Below are 22,053 nucleotides of genomic sequence, written 5' to 3' on the forward strand. Positions count from 1 at the left end.
TTACTATCATTCTCGCTTGAGATAAACTAAATCGATTAAAAACCGTTTATTTACCGAATTGGTTTAGGGTATTTAAAAAAAAATAATTAAATTGCTGTTCTAATATAAATAACGGAGGCTTCATTCCTTATTCCGTACTTTAACAAAGGTTTTAGAATTTCGAACATCTTCGTCATATAGAATATATAGTTAGTATTGTGTAGAAGATTATTATGAATATTTACCAATGATACCCTTCGAAAACAAACTATAATAGTAACATATAAACTATTTATTAAAAAAGTATCAATATTTTTAACCTCGAAATTATACAAAACAAGAAAAGTTTGCAAAACATTTTATTCGAATACATAAAACTCTTGATTTTTGAGTAGATCTATGTATGTATTATAATAATTTTAGGTTCGATTCCTCGTAAAAGGATATTTTAAACTATACACCATCGTCTCTACACATAAACAAAAAAAGCTACAAAACTGGTATATGCTAGTCATGGGTGTATTTTATTATAGTTAAAAACAAAGCTAATAAGAATTAAATGATGTTTTATATAAAAATACAGGGTGATTGATTATGGGTATAAAAGCTCTAAAGCTATAAATGTACAGTTTGTTAGTCAAAAGAAAGCATTTACATCTATTTACAATCAACACGTTTAAAGTAGTCAGTCTAAAATATGTTACATTAATTTATTTATTCTATAGGAATGCGACAAGCTAATAACTCCTGGCAGTATAAAGTGCAGATAGTAAATAATTATAAATTTGTCGTAATTCGAATTTATCTATTATCATTACGTTTTTTATTATTCCTGAAAAACATTTATTTTTTGATAGGGTCTGCCATACTTTAAGTGACAGCAAATGAGCTAGAGATACACCTCTTTATAGCTTTTACTTCTGTTTCTTTTTCTTTTTTTTTTCGATTAAAAATGTTTTAACGGAGTTGTTAAAAATGATTTAGCTAGTATCGAAATTGGGAAATAGCTTTATAGAGTGACGCGCGTCACTGCGACGGGCATTCTTCACGAACAATAGCTTATTGTACATACGCGCGTTTGTTTACGAGGATCTCAGTGCATATTCAGTGCGGGCCAATTTCGACCGGCCATGCATCTATCTCCACGAGTAGTGCAAATCAAAGTTATCGTCGTGTACTAGCATTTAAATAAGTACTGTTTATTTGTATATTATTAAACACGCTGGTCGTATATACTATCTATTTACGATAGCAAGAAGGTAGGGTGCAGAAGACAAGAAATGATTAAAATTACACAAAAGCACGCTTAGATGCCTATAAGAAGAAGCAGTACTGCTTTAAGCTTCTTAATGTGGCATTTCGTAGCACCTTGTAGCCCTTGCTACGCGCGTAGCCGAGCCCTTTAGGGCATGCTACGACTTCACATTTTTCATGTTATGAAGATAGAACTTTTATGGGAATTTGGATTATGCATAAAGTTTAATCCATGTATATAAAAAGGAGTTTAAATGACAAAATAATATGTATTGTGCGGTAAAGCCGGCTATAGGTCAGTTAAAAGAATGAACACTAAAACTATATTAGCGAAAATGGTCTAGATTGTAAAACGTGTCAAATGGTTATATTCTAAATTAAGTTGGACCCTGTAAAGTTTTTAATTTTTTAAAATTTCAAAGGATGTGTGTATTGTTTTGAAGTGAAATAAAAATACACAAACAAATTGAAGAGGTCCGGAAAAACGTCACAACAAAGCGGAAACGAAAAAACAAAAACAAAGGATGGAGGCTTAGAAAAGTTTTCTTACTGTATCTCTTCATGAGGGACTTCTTGTAAGCTTTGCCGTTCATGGCGTCGTCGCCGGGGCTGAGGCGCTCGGCCGAGTCGTCGGACTCGGTGCCGGAGTCGCGGGCCGCGGCCAGGTACTCCCGGGACTGGCGCAGGATCACCTGGGCGCGCACGTAGTCCGCCGGGTCGGCGAAAGAGTGGCGCGCGAACTCGCGGACTGTGATCTCCTTGCGCGCGTGAGTGGACAGGTCCAGCGGGCCGTCGGGCTCGCTCGATTCGCAGGGCTCGGGGTAGGCTTTCCTGGCGGCAAGGGTCCTCGGCTCCGAGTCCGCGCTGGCGGCCCGGCGCTCGGGCGCCGGTTCGCGTCGCGCCTCGGGTCCCGCGCTCGCTGCCCGGGCCTCGTATTTAACGGCCATCATATTTAATTATTCACAAACACACCATAATCACAAGCGTTTCCAGTTATGTCATGCGGCGTAACGTGACGTGAGGTGACGCGAGCTGGCGTAGTCTGAGCGCGCCGCGTCCGCCGGCGTTCGCGTCGAATTGCGGACTGATGTCCCAGTTTCGGCGGCGAGTTCCACTGACTTCGTGAGCGCTCCTCGGCGGCGTTCGGCGGCGCTCGGCGGCGGTCGGACACTTTCGTTTTCGTCGCGGCGCGTGTGTGCGGCAGCACACGGCGGTGCCGCTGCGCGCACACGTCCGCGGCGCTTGTGTGCGTGTGCGTCGAGCTTTTTCCACTTTCGTAGGCGAGCTTTCCTCAATTTCCCGACTCGCTTGGCGGGTTTTCACTAGACGAGTAGAATTGTAATAATTGTGAGGCTCTGGTCCGGCGGCCGTTTCGTTCTCGCGCTGTTATCCAACAGTTGATTGGCGCAGGAGGAAAATTATATACAAGCGCATCGCAGATTTATTCGCGCATGCACAATGTTTACGCGTTCGCAAATATTGGTTTAAATTGATTCCTCGATGACCTAGATGCTGAGCTGAGCGCATCACGCCGAGATGCGCACGGAGCGGAAGGCGCTCCCGAGATAACGCAAACCAATAAACTTACAATAACACGTATAATCAAACCGACAAGTAATCTCGGTATTAAGTCAGAGCATCGCAAACCGGAACGCTGGAGCAATCGGTTTCGAAGATTTGCGTAACACACGGCGTAAACAATTTGTATGTTTTTTTTTATCTAACGCTCGGGGCATTGACCGACTTTACAAATAACGTTGCGCGTGCGCATCGACCACGTGACACAGTGACTGCGCCAGCGTACGCAGACCTGCCCCGCGCCCCGGCAGAGCTTCGCGGGGCCCTAGGTTCGCGCGCTAGCGGAGGTCTAACGTACTGGCCGCCGATAGGGATGCCTCGAATGTAGGACCAATGTCATACGTCGGTTTGGCCTATGAAGATAAATTTGTGCTGGCGATTACGGTTGGGCGTGGAGCTGAGGTTTCACGTTCCGTAAAGATTACACGGGTTCATGAATGAGGCACGGCTGGCGTACATTTTCAGTATTACATATATCTATATATGTATAAAAAATCGATCTTTATTTAAATACTAACAAGCTAGCTAAAAGTATACGTATATGTTGCTAAGCATATAAAGTATATTTAACTTTCTTTTTAATTACTAACAATTAAAATGAGTCAAAGAATTCACGGAATACTAAAACATGTTTATATATTTTTTTATTACATATATTACACCGGTATTTAAAAAACACACAGAACAGAATTCTAGAAACTGGAAGTTATCAAGGTTACAGATAATCACCGCTCTTGTTTTTGTTTGTGTACTGATTAGCTTAAAAATCAACACAGAGACTCCGGTGAGGGTATTTTTATATAAATAAAAATAATTACGGCAATTTATTGTTATAAAAAGCATGTCTATGTTATAAATTTACAGTTTAAATACGAAATATCGCATATTTCTATAGCTGTTATCGCTTATTTGCTTTAAAAGCGATTATGATGCTACAAAGCTTTTTCAAAGTGACAGCTATGTGTCAAATAAGAAAAAGGCGGGATATTCGCTATGTTTTAGCTAACGGAAAATTCGCTAAGGTAAAGAACATTTATTTTTAAATGTAACCACGTGTTGAAGCCTACCTATTAAGTAAGTTTAAAGTTAATTAGGTAAGCAGAGTGTCGGAAGACGGTGCTTTGTTAGTAGTTTATTAGGGCACTTACCTATAACTTTTTTTTATAATCAAAACATCGTAAAATGAGCAACATCTTCGAAAAGCATTACTAAGTTATAAAAGTATAAAAAGAAATATTTTACAAGAATAACTACAGGTAAAAAAATAGGAAATATATTGCGAAAGTAACGAATATTAAATCGTATACAGGATGATCGGTCAAGCGATAATGCTATAAAGTGTCGAATATACAGCTTATTTGCTGTTAATTATAGCACTGTAAAGCCTTATTCAAAATCAATTATTTCAGTAATATGAAATAAAACAATAAAAAAACAGTACGTAAAAGCGTTTTCAAAGTTTGGATTGCTAGAAATCAAATTAAATTATTGTTTAATGTTTGTCTCTGCACTATATTGCTAAAAGTTATTTGCGTGTCGGATTCAAAAAGAAAAAATAAATAAAGGGAAAATATCTGAGAGTGATGAGTTCGTTCGAGATATTCGGAAATAGATGTACAGTACCTGGCGATGAATATCGCACGAAATACGATTGAGAAAACGTCACATAGGTAATGTGGGACAGAGATAGTGCTCTACGAAGCCGAAATTAGCAGAATGTCTCTTTTCAAAGGTCGATGTGCAATATTTATCGCCGGGTACTGTAAAAGCCTTAAAGGTTTTCGCTGACAATTGAGACTTTTTTTACATTTAGTTTACAACCAATCAACCTGTTTGTTTTATATAAGTTAAAGCCAGCTTGTTCAATATTTACCAATATAGCTGATTTAGCAACTCTCTTTACCGGAAACGTTGTTTGCATTCAAGCGGTTGTTTTTGAAGTTTCTAGACTAAATAAAAAGTAAATTGAATGTCAGTTTTTTTTGAACCAATAGTTCTTACATATCTATATTCGTAGAATTTTAAATAAACATTGATATCTTTGGTGGAGGCCTATGCCATGCAGTGGGTGTCTATGGGCTGAAACGACTACGACAAGAGAAGGTTTTTTTGCCATTAACGAACGATTTTCATTACAAGAACAACAGTTCCAATCACCTGAGACTTGTTAAAGTTGTAAAACTTTGATTTATAATAAGTTTGAGTTATAATTACAATTAAAAAAAAGATTAAATATTTATTTTCTGCTCAGAACGTATATGTAAACATTAAACAGGTCGAAAATATTTTTTATCTTTAGAATCTTAATACAGAGAACTCGTATTTTTTGTATTAGCTATTGTCGGGTCTCATGTGGATGTTTTGCCGACTTTGCATTTGTCTCTGTAATCAATAAGGTTATTTATTAGCGGGTTATGTAATTATTTTTATCTGCGAGTGATAGACATTGTATATGTTTTCTTTTTAAATGTTTCGTTCAGTGGAAACATTCGGTAGGCGGTAGTGGAAAGTTATCGAGTGAGGTCAGCCGGTATCTCGACGCCGGTTGGATGGAGTTGCGTAACATTCTGTTGCTAATTGTTGAGGAAAAAAGTAAGGTAGGTGCATGTGTTTACTGTTCAGCTAACTGTCCTGAAAGCAGAAAGTGTGCGAAGCACAATCACGCAGGAGAAGTGGTAAAACTTGCATAATACCATACACACCTTGTAACAATCCAGGAGGAACGGTAAAGGATGAAAGAACGGAAAATTATATGACGGAAAAAAGAAGAATGAGTGATATGTTAAAAAATACATAAATCGAGTGAGAAAACCAAATATGTGAATAACTGTATGTCCATAATAGCAATATACACTCCTTAAAAGAACGGTCTTAGTAGAATATTCATAAGAGTTATTTCACAATCTCTTCGGAGAAGGAAATGTGGTGCTCTTACTCCGAAGCAGAACGCTCGTACCACTCCAACAACAATTCTGTGAGGGCTTTTACAAAATCTGTCTATTGTAAAACTGACCCACACGCCTAAATCTCAAAAACGATATCAACTATCTTCTTAGCGCCATCTTTCAAGTAAAATATGAGATAAACTTATCATTTAAGAGAGAAAGAATGCTGAGATCTGTTTCTTAATCTTGAACTCCTGGAGAACGGAGACACTAGGCGCAAAGTTTATACAAGTGTCCGCACCATATTTCATTGTGCGCATAGCATTCCGTTTTAGTCAGAGTAAGAAATTCCAGGCCTTAAGTTGGCATATATAAGTTTAATGTCAAATTCAGGAGTATATACACGAAATTAAGTTATTACTTACTATCGAGTGTATTTTTTTAATCTGATTTACACTACAACCCAAAATGTTTGCAATTACGCGTGTGCGAAGGAGCAGAGCATTGACGACATTTAAACTATAACCTCTTTTAAGGTAAGCATATTTCAATTTCAACGGATTATACTAGATGTATTTTTACTAGTTACATTATATAAATAACATATACAGAAGTCTTAAAATACATTTCATCTACTAAAATACCCAGTATCTGACGGAACACAAAATTAAAAAAAAAAAAAAGTGCAGCGGGAAGGCGATCGATTCAGCGCTTAGATCATCAATCTCTTCGCGCCAATTATGCACCGGCGGGAATGAGACGGCAATATTATATATTAGAAAGAGGGAGAGAGGTAATCGGTCCGTGAAGTGAGATGCGCGCACGCGGCCAAAGGACGAGGTGTCACGGAACGAACGCCATGAATATAGCGAAATAAATACAGATAAAAAATATATGTGATTATTAAGAAAAATTATCTTGTTACGTGTGTTAAACGTAGTTTAATTATTCTTAATTATTTATTTTATAAAATAATTACACATATCAATATATAAAACGCAGTATATTCTTACATCGTATCGATTTTAAGGAAGCAATTATACAGGGTGATGTTTATGTAAGCTTTGTAGTTTTTACACTTATTTCCGATCACTATATAAAATTACCACTCTGTCACCACTGAAATACAGATAGTAAACAATAATTTATTTTAATATGTGGTCATCCGAATTTGGAAGAGGCTTTTTTAACATTATTTTTCTCGTTTAATTTCTGTCGTTATTGTAAGTAATTGTAATTATTTTTCTTCGTTTTGAATCTTGTATATGAGCAGCTGTCCTGTCGTGAATTATAAGATTGTGGCCCAAATATCCTTTGTCATCCTGTATATATACGCCTTTTAATCCTTCGATATTCCTTTCATCTTTTCGTACGAACTAACCAAAATGTCCGAAGATTAGTTATAGATTTGTAGTCAAACTCGTTTCGTTTTATTTCATCTCTTATGTACTACGCAACTTTTCCTAAAGAATCATTAGTATATAAAAAGGATAACAGATATCCTTTGTACATAAGTATATAACGTTACCTCTTATTAACCCGAGGCGCAATATCTGGAGTGTGTTGTTATATCTCTTCGAGCTTCGCGTTGTGTTACAGTAATGATATATAATTACGCTGGGAATTTTTCTATGAATACTCTAGTTATGGTACCTTCGTACTGTCGCTTATTCTCATTGAACACTTTTAAATTTTTAATATATATCGTATATTTTCAGGCAATATGTATGTTTATAGACTGTCTAGTTATTAGTGTAAAAGCCGAAAACGCGGAAATATGTTACATTATTTTTTTTTATATTAGAATGTAACAAGCCAACGACTTCAGGCTGTACAAAGTCTGCAGAGAAAGATAGTAAAATATAATTAATTTTATTTTATAAACGCTTTTTACGAAATAACCATTGAATTTTGACATAAATTGATTGACAGCAAATCAGCTATACTTATCACCACTTTTAAACCTATTAATAATCACCCTGTATTTCAAAGATTACATGCAGTTCTAGTAAGTCCATTATTGCTGCTACTACTATTTAAAATCCAATGGTAGTCTGTTAGAAATTGCCTTGATGCCATATGCAATTTGTTAATGTACAAAAAAGTTTAAATATATCGTTAATATATAAAAAATCACTTTTTAATCTGTCATTCTATTATGTATTCATTTGTGTGCGTGTGAAGGTCATAATATAAGATAATAATCGACAAATTAAAAAAAAGTTGATTTTTTTACTTTAGTTCAGAAAATAAAGTTATTTTTTAATAACTCTGTATCAGTTTAAATATTTATAATACGGGTCATCTAGAAAATATCATATTAAGTGCAAGTTTAATACTAAGACTAGATTCGTTTAAGGGAACGTAAGAGACTTTGAAGTAGCTCCTACTTTCTTGTTCCAGGAAAAATATAAATAAAACTCTCGCAGTAACAACGTTTCGGAGCCGATAGCGCGATACGAGTGCAGTCGTTGTACGAATTCAAGGCTACGCGTTGCGCTCGCGCACCGCGCACACACGCCCGCGCGCGCACACACACGCGCCGCGTAATTGGCATCGATTAGCACAGGAAGACTGGTCGTGTATGGTTGTGTATGGTCGTTTTTCCCCCGTCTTATAAATAGCACGCATCTATCCGGTCAACTGGACGCCCGTTGGATTAGGTTATGTTTTACGCGCGAATTATTTCACATACAATGTTTGCGTGTGTGCACTAGATACCGTTATTTGTGTCCATGTATTTGGATTTATTAATCTGCGGATGAAAAAAGATGGCCGCCTGTGTCGCGTAAACACCCACATCTATGCCAGTTTCCCGTGGAGATACGTGACGGGCCATGCAAATGCATCGGGCTTGTTGTGCACCGCAACAAGTTTCGTATTGGAATTGCGTTTTTACTGAATGTTGACACTTGTTAGCATTAATTCCTATTGAACGTGACGACCGTCTCCGCTTCCGGCCGCGGTGTCCTGTGTCTAGATTGAGAATTTAGTAATTTCCTGTCATTTAAACATTATATTAAAGTTTCATAGACTATTATCGTGCTTGTTTTTAATAAAGTAATTGGTACAGTAAACAAAGTTGGAGGTCATAATTGAATAGCTCTGCCTTACTTTCGTCTAATTATGATTAAAAATATTTCTGATCAGAATCATTCCAGAAATAATTCCAACTTAAAAACTTTTTAATGTCCTTTTATAAACCTTGAATGCAAAAAAGGGAATCTAATGGCGAATGATAGATTCTATTCTTATAAGAAAGAAGAGTGTATCTTAAGTTGAAAACAACATCTCAACACTACCTTGACCATTTATATATTTATTTATTTAAACACTTTTTATACAATGTGTATATAACGGCGAACTTAATGCCCGAGGCAATTCCTACAAGCTTTGTTTTTTTTTAATTTTTGCATGGGATTTACAATTAATTGTCTTGTGCTGTAGTAATTTTTTTTTGAATTGGCGTGTGCCCGATTCCAACTGGAATTCACCGCTGCAATGGATATGAAATGGCAGTGCAAGAAAGTGGCCTGTATTCTTGGATCCTGGACCTCTTCACACTAACCATAGGGCTTCATCAGTTCGTGATATTACATTATTTATTTAATCGCATTTGTATTTTTTTATATTTCTATTCGTAAAGGAAAATGCATATTTTAAATTTAATATTTCAAATCTAGTTTACTACTGAAAGATCATTTCTATTTCTAGTTAGAATATAACTATGTCGGTTCTAACCTTATATACAGATCGCCCCAATAGATTTCAAATAAGATCAGATGAAAGAATTCTGCATTATACATAAAGTTTCAAATAAAAACCTGTACCGATTAAAAGGACGAAATTTTAAATCTATAACAGAAGAGAAGAATAGAAATCGAAGCCAAAATCATTTTACGTCAACATTTCTGCCTCCAAGAGTTATCCATTTTTAGAAATCCTTGATTTACGTGTTAATTGTTTGAATCAATTGGATAATATGTTGTACTAAGGATAAACACATGTGTATACGGAAAATCCCTTTGAGATCATCGCCAATACGATCATTTATTTAAACGAAACCTCAACGAAAACATCTTGATGAAACTGATATATCGTAGAGTTAAAAATATGAATGACCATTGTTAAAAGTTCTGTATTTGGGGATTACATGTTCTTTATTAGAGGACGTTACAATAAATAGAATGGAAAAATTTAATGTAGTATCTCACAGTTTATCCGTGAAGTAAGATTTAGACCCTTTTCTTTCAAAGTTAAAGTTTGTCACAGGTGTATGTGAGGCAACAACAGTCTGCAGCGAGTTCAATTGGTAATCCGATGCGCCCGTGGATGTTTAAACGACGTAGTTGTCTAAATAACGCAAAGGTTAAAACTTTGGTAGAGGTCATAAAAAATTTGAAATGCAGTGGAGAACAGAGAAGAAAGCTGACTCCGTTATTACATGGGGTAAAGACTTAAAAAATGTGAAATTATTTTTATTAGAAGCTTTTTTTGAGATTGATCGGTATTCCGCGCGCGTCAGCGGCCTTGTGCGCAAGAGTGTGTGATAAAATGTCAAAGATTAGCCGTAGATTAAAAATGCACCGGCCGGGCCGCGTGCACAAAGGAAAATATAAATCGCTGTTCAAATATTGCGCCTGGAGTGTTTGCTGTTCGAGCGCTCGTCACCTTGGCCGGCGTAAACACTTTTACAATAACAATTAAAGTCAATATCCTTAAGACGAAATGTCGCATTGTTTGTTGCTGATATTTTTCAGTGTCGAAGTCTTCTCTACCACTTAAACCTGTTAGCGAACAACTTGTTCCATCCTAATAGTCACGCAAATCATAAGCTCCCGTTCTGTCATATAACGTGGCGGAAAGCCACGAAAATATGTCACCATGAACTTCATATAAAATATCTTATACTGGAGGATTTATATATATACATGAGGATTTAAAGTAAAGCAAGAGCAAAAACTATTCCACATGAAATTAATAGCATTACATTATAAAATCCGTTATGTTTAGGCGATTCGTGGTAGTAGATAGACCTGATAAAAAAGGAGAGAATCTGAAGGAGGCAGCAACATGAAGTAGTCTCGTGTTACTCGTGAGGCACTGGGTCGTTCCTGGTGCTTCTCAAAAGGTACCATTAAGGTAGTTTTAGCTGATGGAAATCCTATATAACCCTGTTCTCTTCTATAGGACAGTCAATTTTGTGCGTATTTAAAAGACATCCCTCCGAAAACCAAAAAAATCCAGATCTTTTCTAATCGCGTCCTATTGCATCAACATGATTAAATGCCTTCGTCGTAACGTATTATATTCATTGCAATAATATTTTTCCGATATAACCCAGTACAAATGTCTCCGACACAAAAGACATCTCTCCGGGCGTTCGCAAGCCGGGCGGGCAAAAAACTGGCCATACTTCTGCTAACGGTTGAGCTATTTTCACTTGCGAGAAATATATCGATAGTGAAAACTGTAAACAAATAGTGTACAGTCAGCAAGAAAATTTCGTGCAACATATATCATTATATATATGTTAAGAATTGTACATATGTTTAATAGAGTAATTGGCAGATGGTATTCACGACTTGCATATTTGGCTTCATCATAAATTCAAGCTAGAATCCATACACTACAATTATTAATTAGTACAGCTAATAAACATATATAGATCAATAATTACTCACTATGATAAACCGAAAAAAAAAACAATTTGTTTATCCAATATGCATAAATATGTTCAGAACACATTTTCTCTATAATTTCGAATCAGAAATTAGACATTGTTCTAATTAGCAACTTGAAGTGGTAATGGGCATCTTACATGGGTGCATAACATTTTGATACCTTATTTAAGTTATCTGATTGAGAGGTAAACAAGCTTTTAATTTGTTAATAATATAATAATAATAAGTTAATAAGAAATAACCAGCACATAGGCTGTCATACAACATATTCTAAAAATTAATTGCTTGATATAATTAGCCATACATTTTTGTGTAACAGGAGAAAATTGTAACTAATAAAACTGAAAATTGAAACCGGTAATGGTGACAGATAAGTCGGCCATTTTGTATCAGAGATGTACAACAAGATGGCCGACTTATCTGTCATCGTTACCGTAGAAGAGAATCAGTTTTTCGCCGCCATCCGCGAGCGAAATGGAAAGTGGAAAACGTTTTAATTATGACATTGTTGCGCGGAGAAAAACTCGAGCGTGCGAAGAGCAGGGAAACTGCACTGTACCGGCTTCGTAATTATACGTCCGATAGATAGCTGCGCGATGCAGCTGGAGTTGCAAACTGCACTTTCGTTCGTCGATGCACGCATGCAACTACCGTATACCACGATCGAAGCCAATGGAATAGACGTTAATTAATTTCAAGCTCTCCTGACTATCTCTTATCTCTCTATTCTTGATTTACTATATGTTAAGTTCCATGTATGATTCCTATTTTCAATATTATATACATGGAATATTTAGCTTATTTGCTATTAATAATTATATGGTATTCCTTATTTAAAAATCAATGGTTTCAGAAAAAGCGCAAAAGTTACGATTGCTATACATTGAAAACAATTTTTCTTTGTTATCTGTCACTTTAAACTTTGAACTGTCCGAGGTTATTGGCTCTGTGACATTTCAGTAGAAAAAGTAAATTCATGTAACATATTTCAGAGTGATCAATTTATACAAGGTGATTGAAAATAGGTGTATTTAAAGATATTAGCTGACAAATTAGCTACACATTAACCCTCTTTAGATTTTATATCTACAACCAATCGTCATGTATAGCAATTTCAAATTTGGAACACAGTAATTTTGACACTTAATTCTGTAGTCACAATTCATAGCTTATTATGAATCACGTCGTAACATGACAACGTTATTGGTGTAGACAATGAATGAGTTTTGAAACAATGTTGCGCGAGATGGCTGGGAATAGACGCGAATGCTACTTAAATATTTGGGTCAAATTATTCCCTGCTATCTGCTATATAGCAGTTCATCGTTTAAATGATATATTACTGTTAACACACACACAACTCTTGTTTATTAAATTACAGTTGAATCTAATTTAGAAATCAATTCATTCATAAAAATTGGTGAGTTCACGCTCCGTATTGCTGGCGATCACAATCCTTTTAATTTTTAAATATTTGTGCGCGTTTGAATTCAAAATTCGAACGCCGAATTGAATTCGTACGTCATGATTGTGCAAATTGTAAAAAAGAAACATAAACTCATGTAAATACACCGTCTTCTTTTACTCTTGGCTATCATCTTCTTCATGTTTTAGAATGCCCACTTTATAGAGGTGGATTAGAAATAGGTGTAATATATATATATATATATTATATATATATATATATATATATATATATATATATATATATATATATATAAATATATATAGCTGTATTTTGTACAAAAAATTGTTGTTTGACGATCTGCGTCATATTTAATGGCGATATTAGGTCATTAACTTGTCTAGAAATGACACAGTGTGGCGATAGCAATCTATTTGAACATTTCATATTTGGAACAAATGTATCCCCACAGTAAAAACGTATATTTATGTAGCCTCCAAAAATAACATATTTAATTTTCATTGGGTCGCTTCGTGCTTATATTTAGGGTTCCGTACATGTTGTATTTGATCCTTAATTTTTAATAATAAAATTGATAACGACTTGACCTTATGAGTGTTTTGTACCTAGTGGAGGCCTACCCACACGTAACCGCTACTCAGAACCTCTCCCCAATTTATGTATATAAATAAAAACTAATATTTGTGTTGCTAAACACGTGTCCGACTCGGGTATTTTTTATATATTCCATGAGGAATAAAAAAAGATTTTAAGTAGACAATACATAAAAATATCGGAAAATATTAAATCAACACTCCTTTTTTCGTAAAAACTCCAGAGAAAATGATAACATCTGTGTCTACTTGTTCTCTGTTGATGTTATTGCTGTTAGCGTTTTAGGATATGTCAAAAAAATCGTATACCATAAATCATTAAACTAAATAGCACAAATTATTTTTAAAACTAATTAATGCTCAATAAATTAATACAAGAAAGATATCACGTTCAAAAAACATTTTATATATTTTTGTGTATTTTTTAGCTGTCGCAGATCTATATGATCAGTTGGAACAGATAATATATAATCATTTGACGATACCATAACAATAAATGAATTCGTGATATTAATATCCAGAGCAAATATTGTACGCAAATTTGGCAACGCGAGCGATGTCAAACATGGCTACAGAACCCGGGGGATCGGGTGAATAAATAATATTCCCGCGATGTGCCCGCCCGAGGCCGCGGGGTCCCGTTCAAGGCCGGCGTCTAGACTCCGCTAGGCCTGGATCCTAGATAATTACTATTAAAATCTTTGTTCCTTTGAGCCGCGTCGCTGTTGCCACCGGCTTCCATTTGTAACGAGGACGAACAATTCGAATAAACGTTACTCGAATTCTAAATCATAATATTCCTTTACGTTTTCTATTATTATTTATTTACCATCTACTTCCAAAACTAGGTGCCTTTAATATTAACTTATCTATTCTATTTATGATTTAATATTTTATTTACTTCACATGTTTATAACAACGTGGAAATAAATAAAGAAAAGAATTTCGCGACCTTCATTTTAACACATTTAAAAATATAATAAAATAGAGTAAAGTACAAAGAGAGAGAGAGAGAGAGAGAGTGTAACTATCGGTAGCATTGATGTGTTCTGTAATAGATTCTATATCTCCCTTCAGTTTTAGTAGTAACTGTCAAGTACATAAAATTAATCGCATCTGAATCTTGGATAACCCGTACGGCAGACCGAAAGAAGATCGACACTTTTAAACCACCACATTGGCTGGCGAAGGAAACAATTCATACTGTGGACTCCGTATAAAGATTAGATCTAACATTTGCTATAAACAGATTCTTTTTTGTTTGTATTTTTGTAGGCAAATGTTTTTGATAGCAACCGATTGGACTATATATTCAGACAGTTCAAGCCAAAATCTTCAGTCTATTACTTTTGCATCCAGTCCGGAAGCTTTCTTCAAATCTAACTTAACGTTTGACGGTTCCCTATGATATGCACATGTATGTACTTTCGATCTTAGCTACTGTATTCAGTTTGCTAATGTAAATGGCTACGAGCAGAGAGCATTAGTCTAAAATATTCATTGTGTAGTAGATATAGTTCATTTTAAATTACAGATTCTCATTAGACAGTCAAGTATGCAAAAAAAAAACAGGTCACCTCTTATATTCCATCTCTTAAGTTGTCATTTTAATATTGTAACACGGACTACAATAGATAATAAGTGGACTATATGAAAAACAAAGACACCAGGGATGGCATTATGCACTAGTTTACAAAATGAAAAAAATTGTAAAGCCTAAAGGGTTCCTTGAAATCTTGTAAAGCTTGTTTGTAAGACTCGGCATTGCGTAACGCGTTTCAAGAGACGCATGCATTAGCAACGGCCAGTAATAAAGAAAGGGACGTATCTCTGTACAGTGAGATATGTGTAAACATTTGCTCATTATAAATACAATGCTTGCTACGCATTATACTACTAATTAGCCGGCCATGTTGAACCCGCAATGAAAATGGGTCAGCGTAATGATGTAACTATAATACCGGGATATATTGTAGTGTTTAGTTCTTATAAATATTTTCCAACTATTAATTATACCTATCTATATATTGCTGAGAAGATATGTAATTTTATTTTATATAATCATCTTCGAGTTAACTAGATATATCTACGAATGTATCTTTTTTGCAAATAAAAACTTTATTTAATAAATTTGAAAAATACAAGTAAATATTATATAGAAATGGGGTGTTACGCGAACAAACTAAACTACGGACATAGCTAAGAGGATTAACTGGTCAAAGTGGCAGTAGGCAAGCCACACAGCGCGCAAAACAGATGGGCGCTGGAACCTCCGGGTTCTTCACTAGAGACTACGTTAGGGAGCGCTGTCCACTAAAAGATGCAGGCTATTTTCAACAGCCTTGGACATCCTACGGCTGAAATGATAATGATGTTTATGTATATTTTTACTTATCCAATCTATTTGAAAATGCCTTCCGTTTGATACTACCGAATCTTGAATTTCAAGCTAATTTATATGTAAACAAAATAGAAATGATGATTTTTAAAACTGTATTAATTTACTGAATTATATTTGTAAATATATATCATCACGTTCGATAACTTTTAATTGAAATATATTAGAAAGTCAAAAAAGCTTGTTTTTCTTCTTATCTTCGCTAAGATCGCCACGATGAGCGGTCTTGCTCTGTCCACATAGGTTGTGTCGGTTTTCCTACTGGGAGCCTATCCACGTCGCGTCTGACCCGCCTATTGCCAGTTCCTTCGAGCAATCTTTCCAACTACGTCGGTGATGTAGATTCTTCTGCGGATCTCTTCTTGTATTTAACCTTCATTTGAACAATCTGAGTATCTTAAAAGTAATTTACTATACGATGAAATAGTAGAAATTTACATTAACTAAGCCTGTGTTATAAATATGTTTACAGCAGATAGGTTGGTAGTTACACTCATTAGTTTCACTAGATAACAAGTGTGTCTCCTCAATATCATAGCATAAGGATGCACTAGAAAAGGTTATAAGTAATTAGATAAGTCTCCCGTTCATATCGACCGCTGATAGGGCAGCCACGCGAGCGGCTAGAAAGGGAAACGGGGCAGTGGTGGCTCGGCCGAGAACTGTTTCAAGTTTACTAGCGCAAGTCGACTGCCGAGCCCCACATGAGATGTTGTCGTCGCGATACATCTTAAGATATGCAGGTTTCTTTCTTTTTCAATTTTAATTTGTTGTTCGATAATAAAATTCATATATATTGTGAACGATACAAACGCATACTTTGCATATATATATTATAAAAATATTAAAGTATTTCAAAAAGTTGATTTCATGTGAAAAACCATTCATAGACTAATAATATTTAATGTAATAATCAACACTACCGTCATATTTAATTTTTCGACCGTTTAAGATGTGATTTAGTTATATAAATCAAATAAATTCAACACATATTGTGAAATATATAACGTTTGATTTAACAATAAACGTTAGTACTCTTTAATTATAATTTATATATATGAAATATGATAAACAAATTTTAATTTGAAATCGAGATAAAAATCAATAGATTACAAATTAATCTTCGGATCTATCCCGATGCAATCGTACGATGTATAGCCTGCAATGTCAAGTTTCCCTCGCCGGGCCCGTTGGTGCAGAATGCACTTTCTACGTACAGCACGCACACTACCGCGTTTATATAGCTACACACAAACACGTGTGTTAGTAAACGAAAGTCTATGAATGAGTACGGTGGGATATTTATTACTTCATAGTCCGCACTTCAGTTGCTATGCCTATTGCAACACGGTAAACTAGATATCATAGATAACAAAAACTTATGTATAATCAGGGTCAGAGCGACACGTAATATGTTTCGTATCTGAAAGATAATGGTAAAGCTACGTACTTGTTTTTTCATAATTACCCATTTCGTAGACAAGACTCGTCTGGTATAATTGGAACTTACCTGGAAAGAAAGCAAATACAATTAGAGACATGTATGATATAGTATTAAAGTATATAAAGTATATAGTATTAAAGTAAAATCATCATTTCAATTGTAGTATGTTTCTTCCACAGATTTCAAATGGATCTGTTTGGGTATGACCTACGTCAAGCGTCTTCCGATGACCATAACTTGTAAAAGTAAGGACGAGGAAAGTTTTTTAAATCAATAATAGTAAATAATTAAGGTATATTACATTTAGGTCGACGACTTTCTGATGAATATTCAATTAAATCGAAAACTGCACTTGTGCTATTGGCATAATATTAATTATTAATAAAATAAAAACTAATAAAATTGTTATATACCTCTTAAAACTTGATTTTAGACAAACAAGAAAATTATGACTAACTGTATAACAAATTTAACCAATTTTCTTATTAATAGGCCTATTTAATGTTTGTTTATTGTAAAAAATAAACATAACGATGTTATCTTTGTAACAAACGAATAAGAAGAAAATTTTTAAGTGACTAAAAATGTGCATAGATAAAAAATATTTCAACGACATTTCGAACTGTCAGGATAGAAGATCCGTTGACAGTTGACCGCACGACGCGAGATGTCAAACAGCTGTCAGCCGGTATGGCGGGAAAAAAGGGATGTGCTCTTTCGGCAAGCCACGAATAGTTAAGAAAAAGAGGCATTGATTTATTGTGTTGAGTGATCGGTAGAGTTGACTTAGAACACCGAAGTGTTATCTACTGCTAAACACGAGAGATTTTTTTTTTTTTTTCAAAATTTTGATACATGACGCTTTTAGATATTCTACAGCTACAGAACCTTTGGTAATACGGTGTACTGTATAGTCATTGTAAAACCAATATCTGTTTTGTCCAAAAAAATTATCTTTTTTTCGGATAGAAATATAGAAAATTGGTTGTCAATAAGCAATTTATTTTCTATATCTCTGAGTGACGTTACTTTTGCGCCATTTGTTATATTACAATGCTTAGCAGTACATAGCAAGACTCTTACGTTAAAATTTTCTAGAAAACTCATCAAATATCAATTACCAATAAATGAAAAAAACAGATATACTAAAATATTACGTAGAGACAAACAGGCATGTAAATCATAATTTTTATACGTTTCAATGTTAATATATACTTACACATTATTGTGCGTGTAATACATAGCAGCTTAGCGCAAGTACAATGTGGCCAGCTTATCTTGCTTGGCATGACTTGGCACATGCCTCTAGCGTCTAACACAAACAAACCGGAAGTTCTAAAGGAGCTAAGGCCTCAGTACGAAGGAAGTAAACGTATGAAGACATCGTCGTTAGGTAGTTTTGCTTTGTTTGTAAACAAAGAATTTGGATTAATCAATAGTTACAGATTATTATATTAATATTTTTGTGTACCCATAACAGATAATATTACACATGCAAGCGTATTATTTTTTTATTTATTTTACTGTTGTTGAAAAGTATTACATTGGGTAAATACACGGTTTTGTATTGACCATATGTAATCCCCTTAGATTCAATCGTGGACGGAAAAAAATATAAAAGTGAAAGAATAACACCCGTGCCCATAGTAAAAAATAACTTTTGTTATAGGCACCAAACGTACTTTAAATATAAACTACATCTTTTTCATTATTTTAAATAGAAAAATATGAAATTTATTTTAAAAATTAAAAGTCATATCACTGAAGTAATAATTTGTGTGTTATAAAAAAGAGAAATAATGTATGAATATGTGTAAAAGAAAATTTCGTATATGTTTAATTATCTTTGTATAAAATATATTTTATAGAAAGGTATTTTGAAATAACACAGACCCAAAATGCCAAGTAATATATGCCTAATTGTATATATATTCTGTACAAAAGCAACGATACTTCAATTATTCATTACTTGTTCACGGGTACTATGAAACTTATATAACAGGCTCCCACCGAGCCCGAAATAATATTCAGTGTGGCAACATTCACGAAATAGAATGCTGGCAACACCGTGCCACGATACGCCCGGGGCTGCCAACTTTGTATTAATTTCGTGAATATTATTTTTGTTTATGTTAAAGTAATTCCTATTTAAAAGAAACAAAGCTACAGGTTATTTATTCGTATAAAATATTTTAAGGATGAAATTCACACAGCGCTTCGATCAGATAATTGCCTGACAATTAATCCTTGGAAGTTAATTACTGGTAATTAATAGAATTGGAGGCTTGTAGAACAATTAATAAAGGTTCGGCGCCAACTTTAAATGAGAACGCGATATAAATTTGTTTGGTTTTCATTATATTAATTTTGTAACTAAATTTATTGATAATTAAATCGATTATTATCTATTTATTTTTATTTTTGGTAGCTTACGGAAACAGAAGGCCGTAGCCAGAAAAGTCGTTTCATAGTAACCAATTTATGCATTAGATATATGATATAGGTTTATATTACTTGTCGCATCACACTAGTAGGATTCTTATAAATCCGGTCGTCAATCCTTTGCAATACAAAACAACTTTACCAACTATTATGCCTCTTATACAACAATATTAAAAATGTCATTAATGATTTCACTTTAAACGTCATTGCTTATTTTGAATCTGTGTGTTTGATTTATTAGACAATCATATTTAATTACAAAATATAAAATCAAGATGCGTTATTACACATAGTTATAACATATTAAACTTTTAGGCATTTTAATATGATTTTATGATGATATTATGATAGATACCGACTCTGTCCTGCGAATTTTTAAGATAGACAGTGAGGTCACGTGTTGAACAGATGGTCGCTGGAGCCTCAAGTTTCTGAATAAGAGACCACAGACCGGCAAGCGTACCGTAGGAACTCCTCCCACAAGAGTTGGCAGATGATCTTGTTATAATCCCGCTCCCAAACATTTCAATCGGTAATATTCGTATGAAAGAAATGATGGATGAAACAAGCTACCCTAAGAGATACTAGGGATTAAGTCTTACTGAAACAATGGTAGTGATAATATTTATTCCTCTGATGATAAACTGTACGTAATGCCTTTAAACATGGCGCTAAATCAGGTAATCAATTGATATATCGGATTTCGACAATCGGTGAGGTGATGTGATAATGATACCGACTAGGCCGACTCTTCTTAGCAGAATTGTCTTCCAAACCGATGGTAGATTCTTGTAGGAATAAAAATTTCGACATTTTATGTCGATTGATGATTTTAAAGTGCTTGTAATGGCGTATTAGAATAAAGAATATTTTGATTTTTAATTTGAATCTCTGTCACGTGGAAATTTACACATAGCTATTGTCTCAAGAGAAAAATATAGTAAACGCAAATCAATATATCAAAGTGAAATATATGTTAATCTTAATTAGATAATATTACGATAGCTGTTGAAATTTGTTGAATCAACTCGCGGAGTGTAAATTTTCAGGTGAGGGTTGTTTTACAAAGAGCGTATTGTTTGATGGGAGGTAACGCACACACGCGTTCGTGTCTACGCCGCTACGCACACAGGGGCGGATTTCGGCGTGGAGGTGCTACGTGGGAGTGGTGGGTGAACGGCCTACCCTACGACCTTCAGACGGGACGGGGCGGCGGGCGGCAGTCTCGGAAACAAACCCCCCTTTAATCATACAGGGTGGTCGGGTTGTGTGGGAAAATTTGTCAAGTGCTGGGAACTAGGGATGTGTGTGTTTTCGGATCCTTTATACATAATATACAATTACATAATGAAGAGAAATATAATACACCGATTTAATATGAAATCTAGGCTACATTAGTCGACAGAATATATCGGCATCGAAATTTTCTCGTTTTGTTAACAATTGAAAATAATGTCTTGTCTGGTAGGTATCTCCTCTACCAGTATAAATGTCATTAAATTTTTCATTTTTAATTTCGGGTTAAAAAAATTTCTAGAGCTACAAAAGAAAGGCTTTTGGGGCTTTAAGGTTCTGTAGACCACGGTCCGGGAAGCGCAGCGCAGGACGTCCATACATAAGGTGGTCATATGTCCTTGTTATGGTTGTGTTAAAATACTAGCTTTTCAGGTTTTCGACCGCTCTCATGGGAATTCAATAAGTGAGCTTTCTTTTAGTTCTTTTCTTTCTTCTAGTTCTATCTTGCTAAAGAACCAGGATCAACGATATAGGCCAAAGAATTATTCGTTTAAAATCGCCGTTGACGGGATACATCACTCATACAACCGGCAACCGTAGCGGCCAAAAGATCCTCAAGTGGCGGCAGCAAAAGCATCTCACTAAGAGGAACCACGACATAGTCAAACTAGTTTAATGCGAGCAGTGCAAGATGGGTCATCGTGACGATCTTTGGGTAAGTGACTTACAGAGGACCTCTATCGGCTGACTTAAAAAAATTAAATATATAAACTTCTTTTACCATAATTTCTTTAATTTTTTACGTCACATCCCTAGATATAAATAACTATTAGGTCCGCACAGCTGGAGGCTGCCCTCCCACCGGAAATGGTCACAAATTACTAGCAGCGCCGGAGGTTGAGGCTAGGGTCTTCTTGAATTCAGACCTTACTGCCTAGGACATAAAAAGTGTCCTTGTAACATCGTACGATACGAAACCATATTTCCTTAAATAATAAATCTCTTGACATGAAACCTCCTTTGATATTTTATCTAGTTTTTTTTTAAATTAACGGATTAATTAGAATACGACCATGTTGGTCGACAGCGGTAAGAAGAATTTTAATGTTTTTAACCTATTTAGTGACAGAAATT

At 35.0% G+C, this 22,053-nt stretch overlaps 1 protein-coding gene across 3 annotated transcripts in view; it reads right to left on the minus strand.

The window, feature by feature from the left end:
* LOC137929971 (ecdysone-induced protein 74EF-like) overlaps positions 1 to 22,053 on the minus strand; it is a 188,403-nt gene that overhangs the window by 73,295 nt on the left and 93,055 nt on the right. The window contains exon 1 of one of the 3 annotated variants that reach the window (XM_068773134.1): positions 1,784 to 2,297. The exons of the other annotated variants lie outside the window; for them this stretch is intronic. Coding sequence (XP_068629235.1) covers positions 1,784 to 2,183 — 400 coding nt within the window. The 5' untranslated portion in view covers positions 2,184 to 2,297. Of the gene's footprint in view, positions 1 to 1,783; positions 2,298 to 22,053 lie in introns of those variants that run through there. 3 annotated transcript variants of the gene reach the window in all.

The sequence above is a fragment of the Battus philenor genome, unplaced genomic scaffold (assembly GCF_028537555.1).
Source record: "Battus philenor isolate CCGP_79_NKW_IND1 unplaced genomic scaffold, ilBatPhil1.0.hap1 SCAF_5, whole genome shotgun sequence".
NCBI lineage: Eukaryota > Metazoa > Arthropoda > Insecta > Lepidoptera > Papilionidae > Battus > Battus philenor.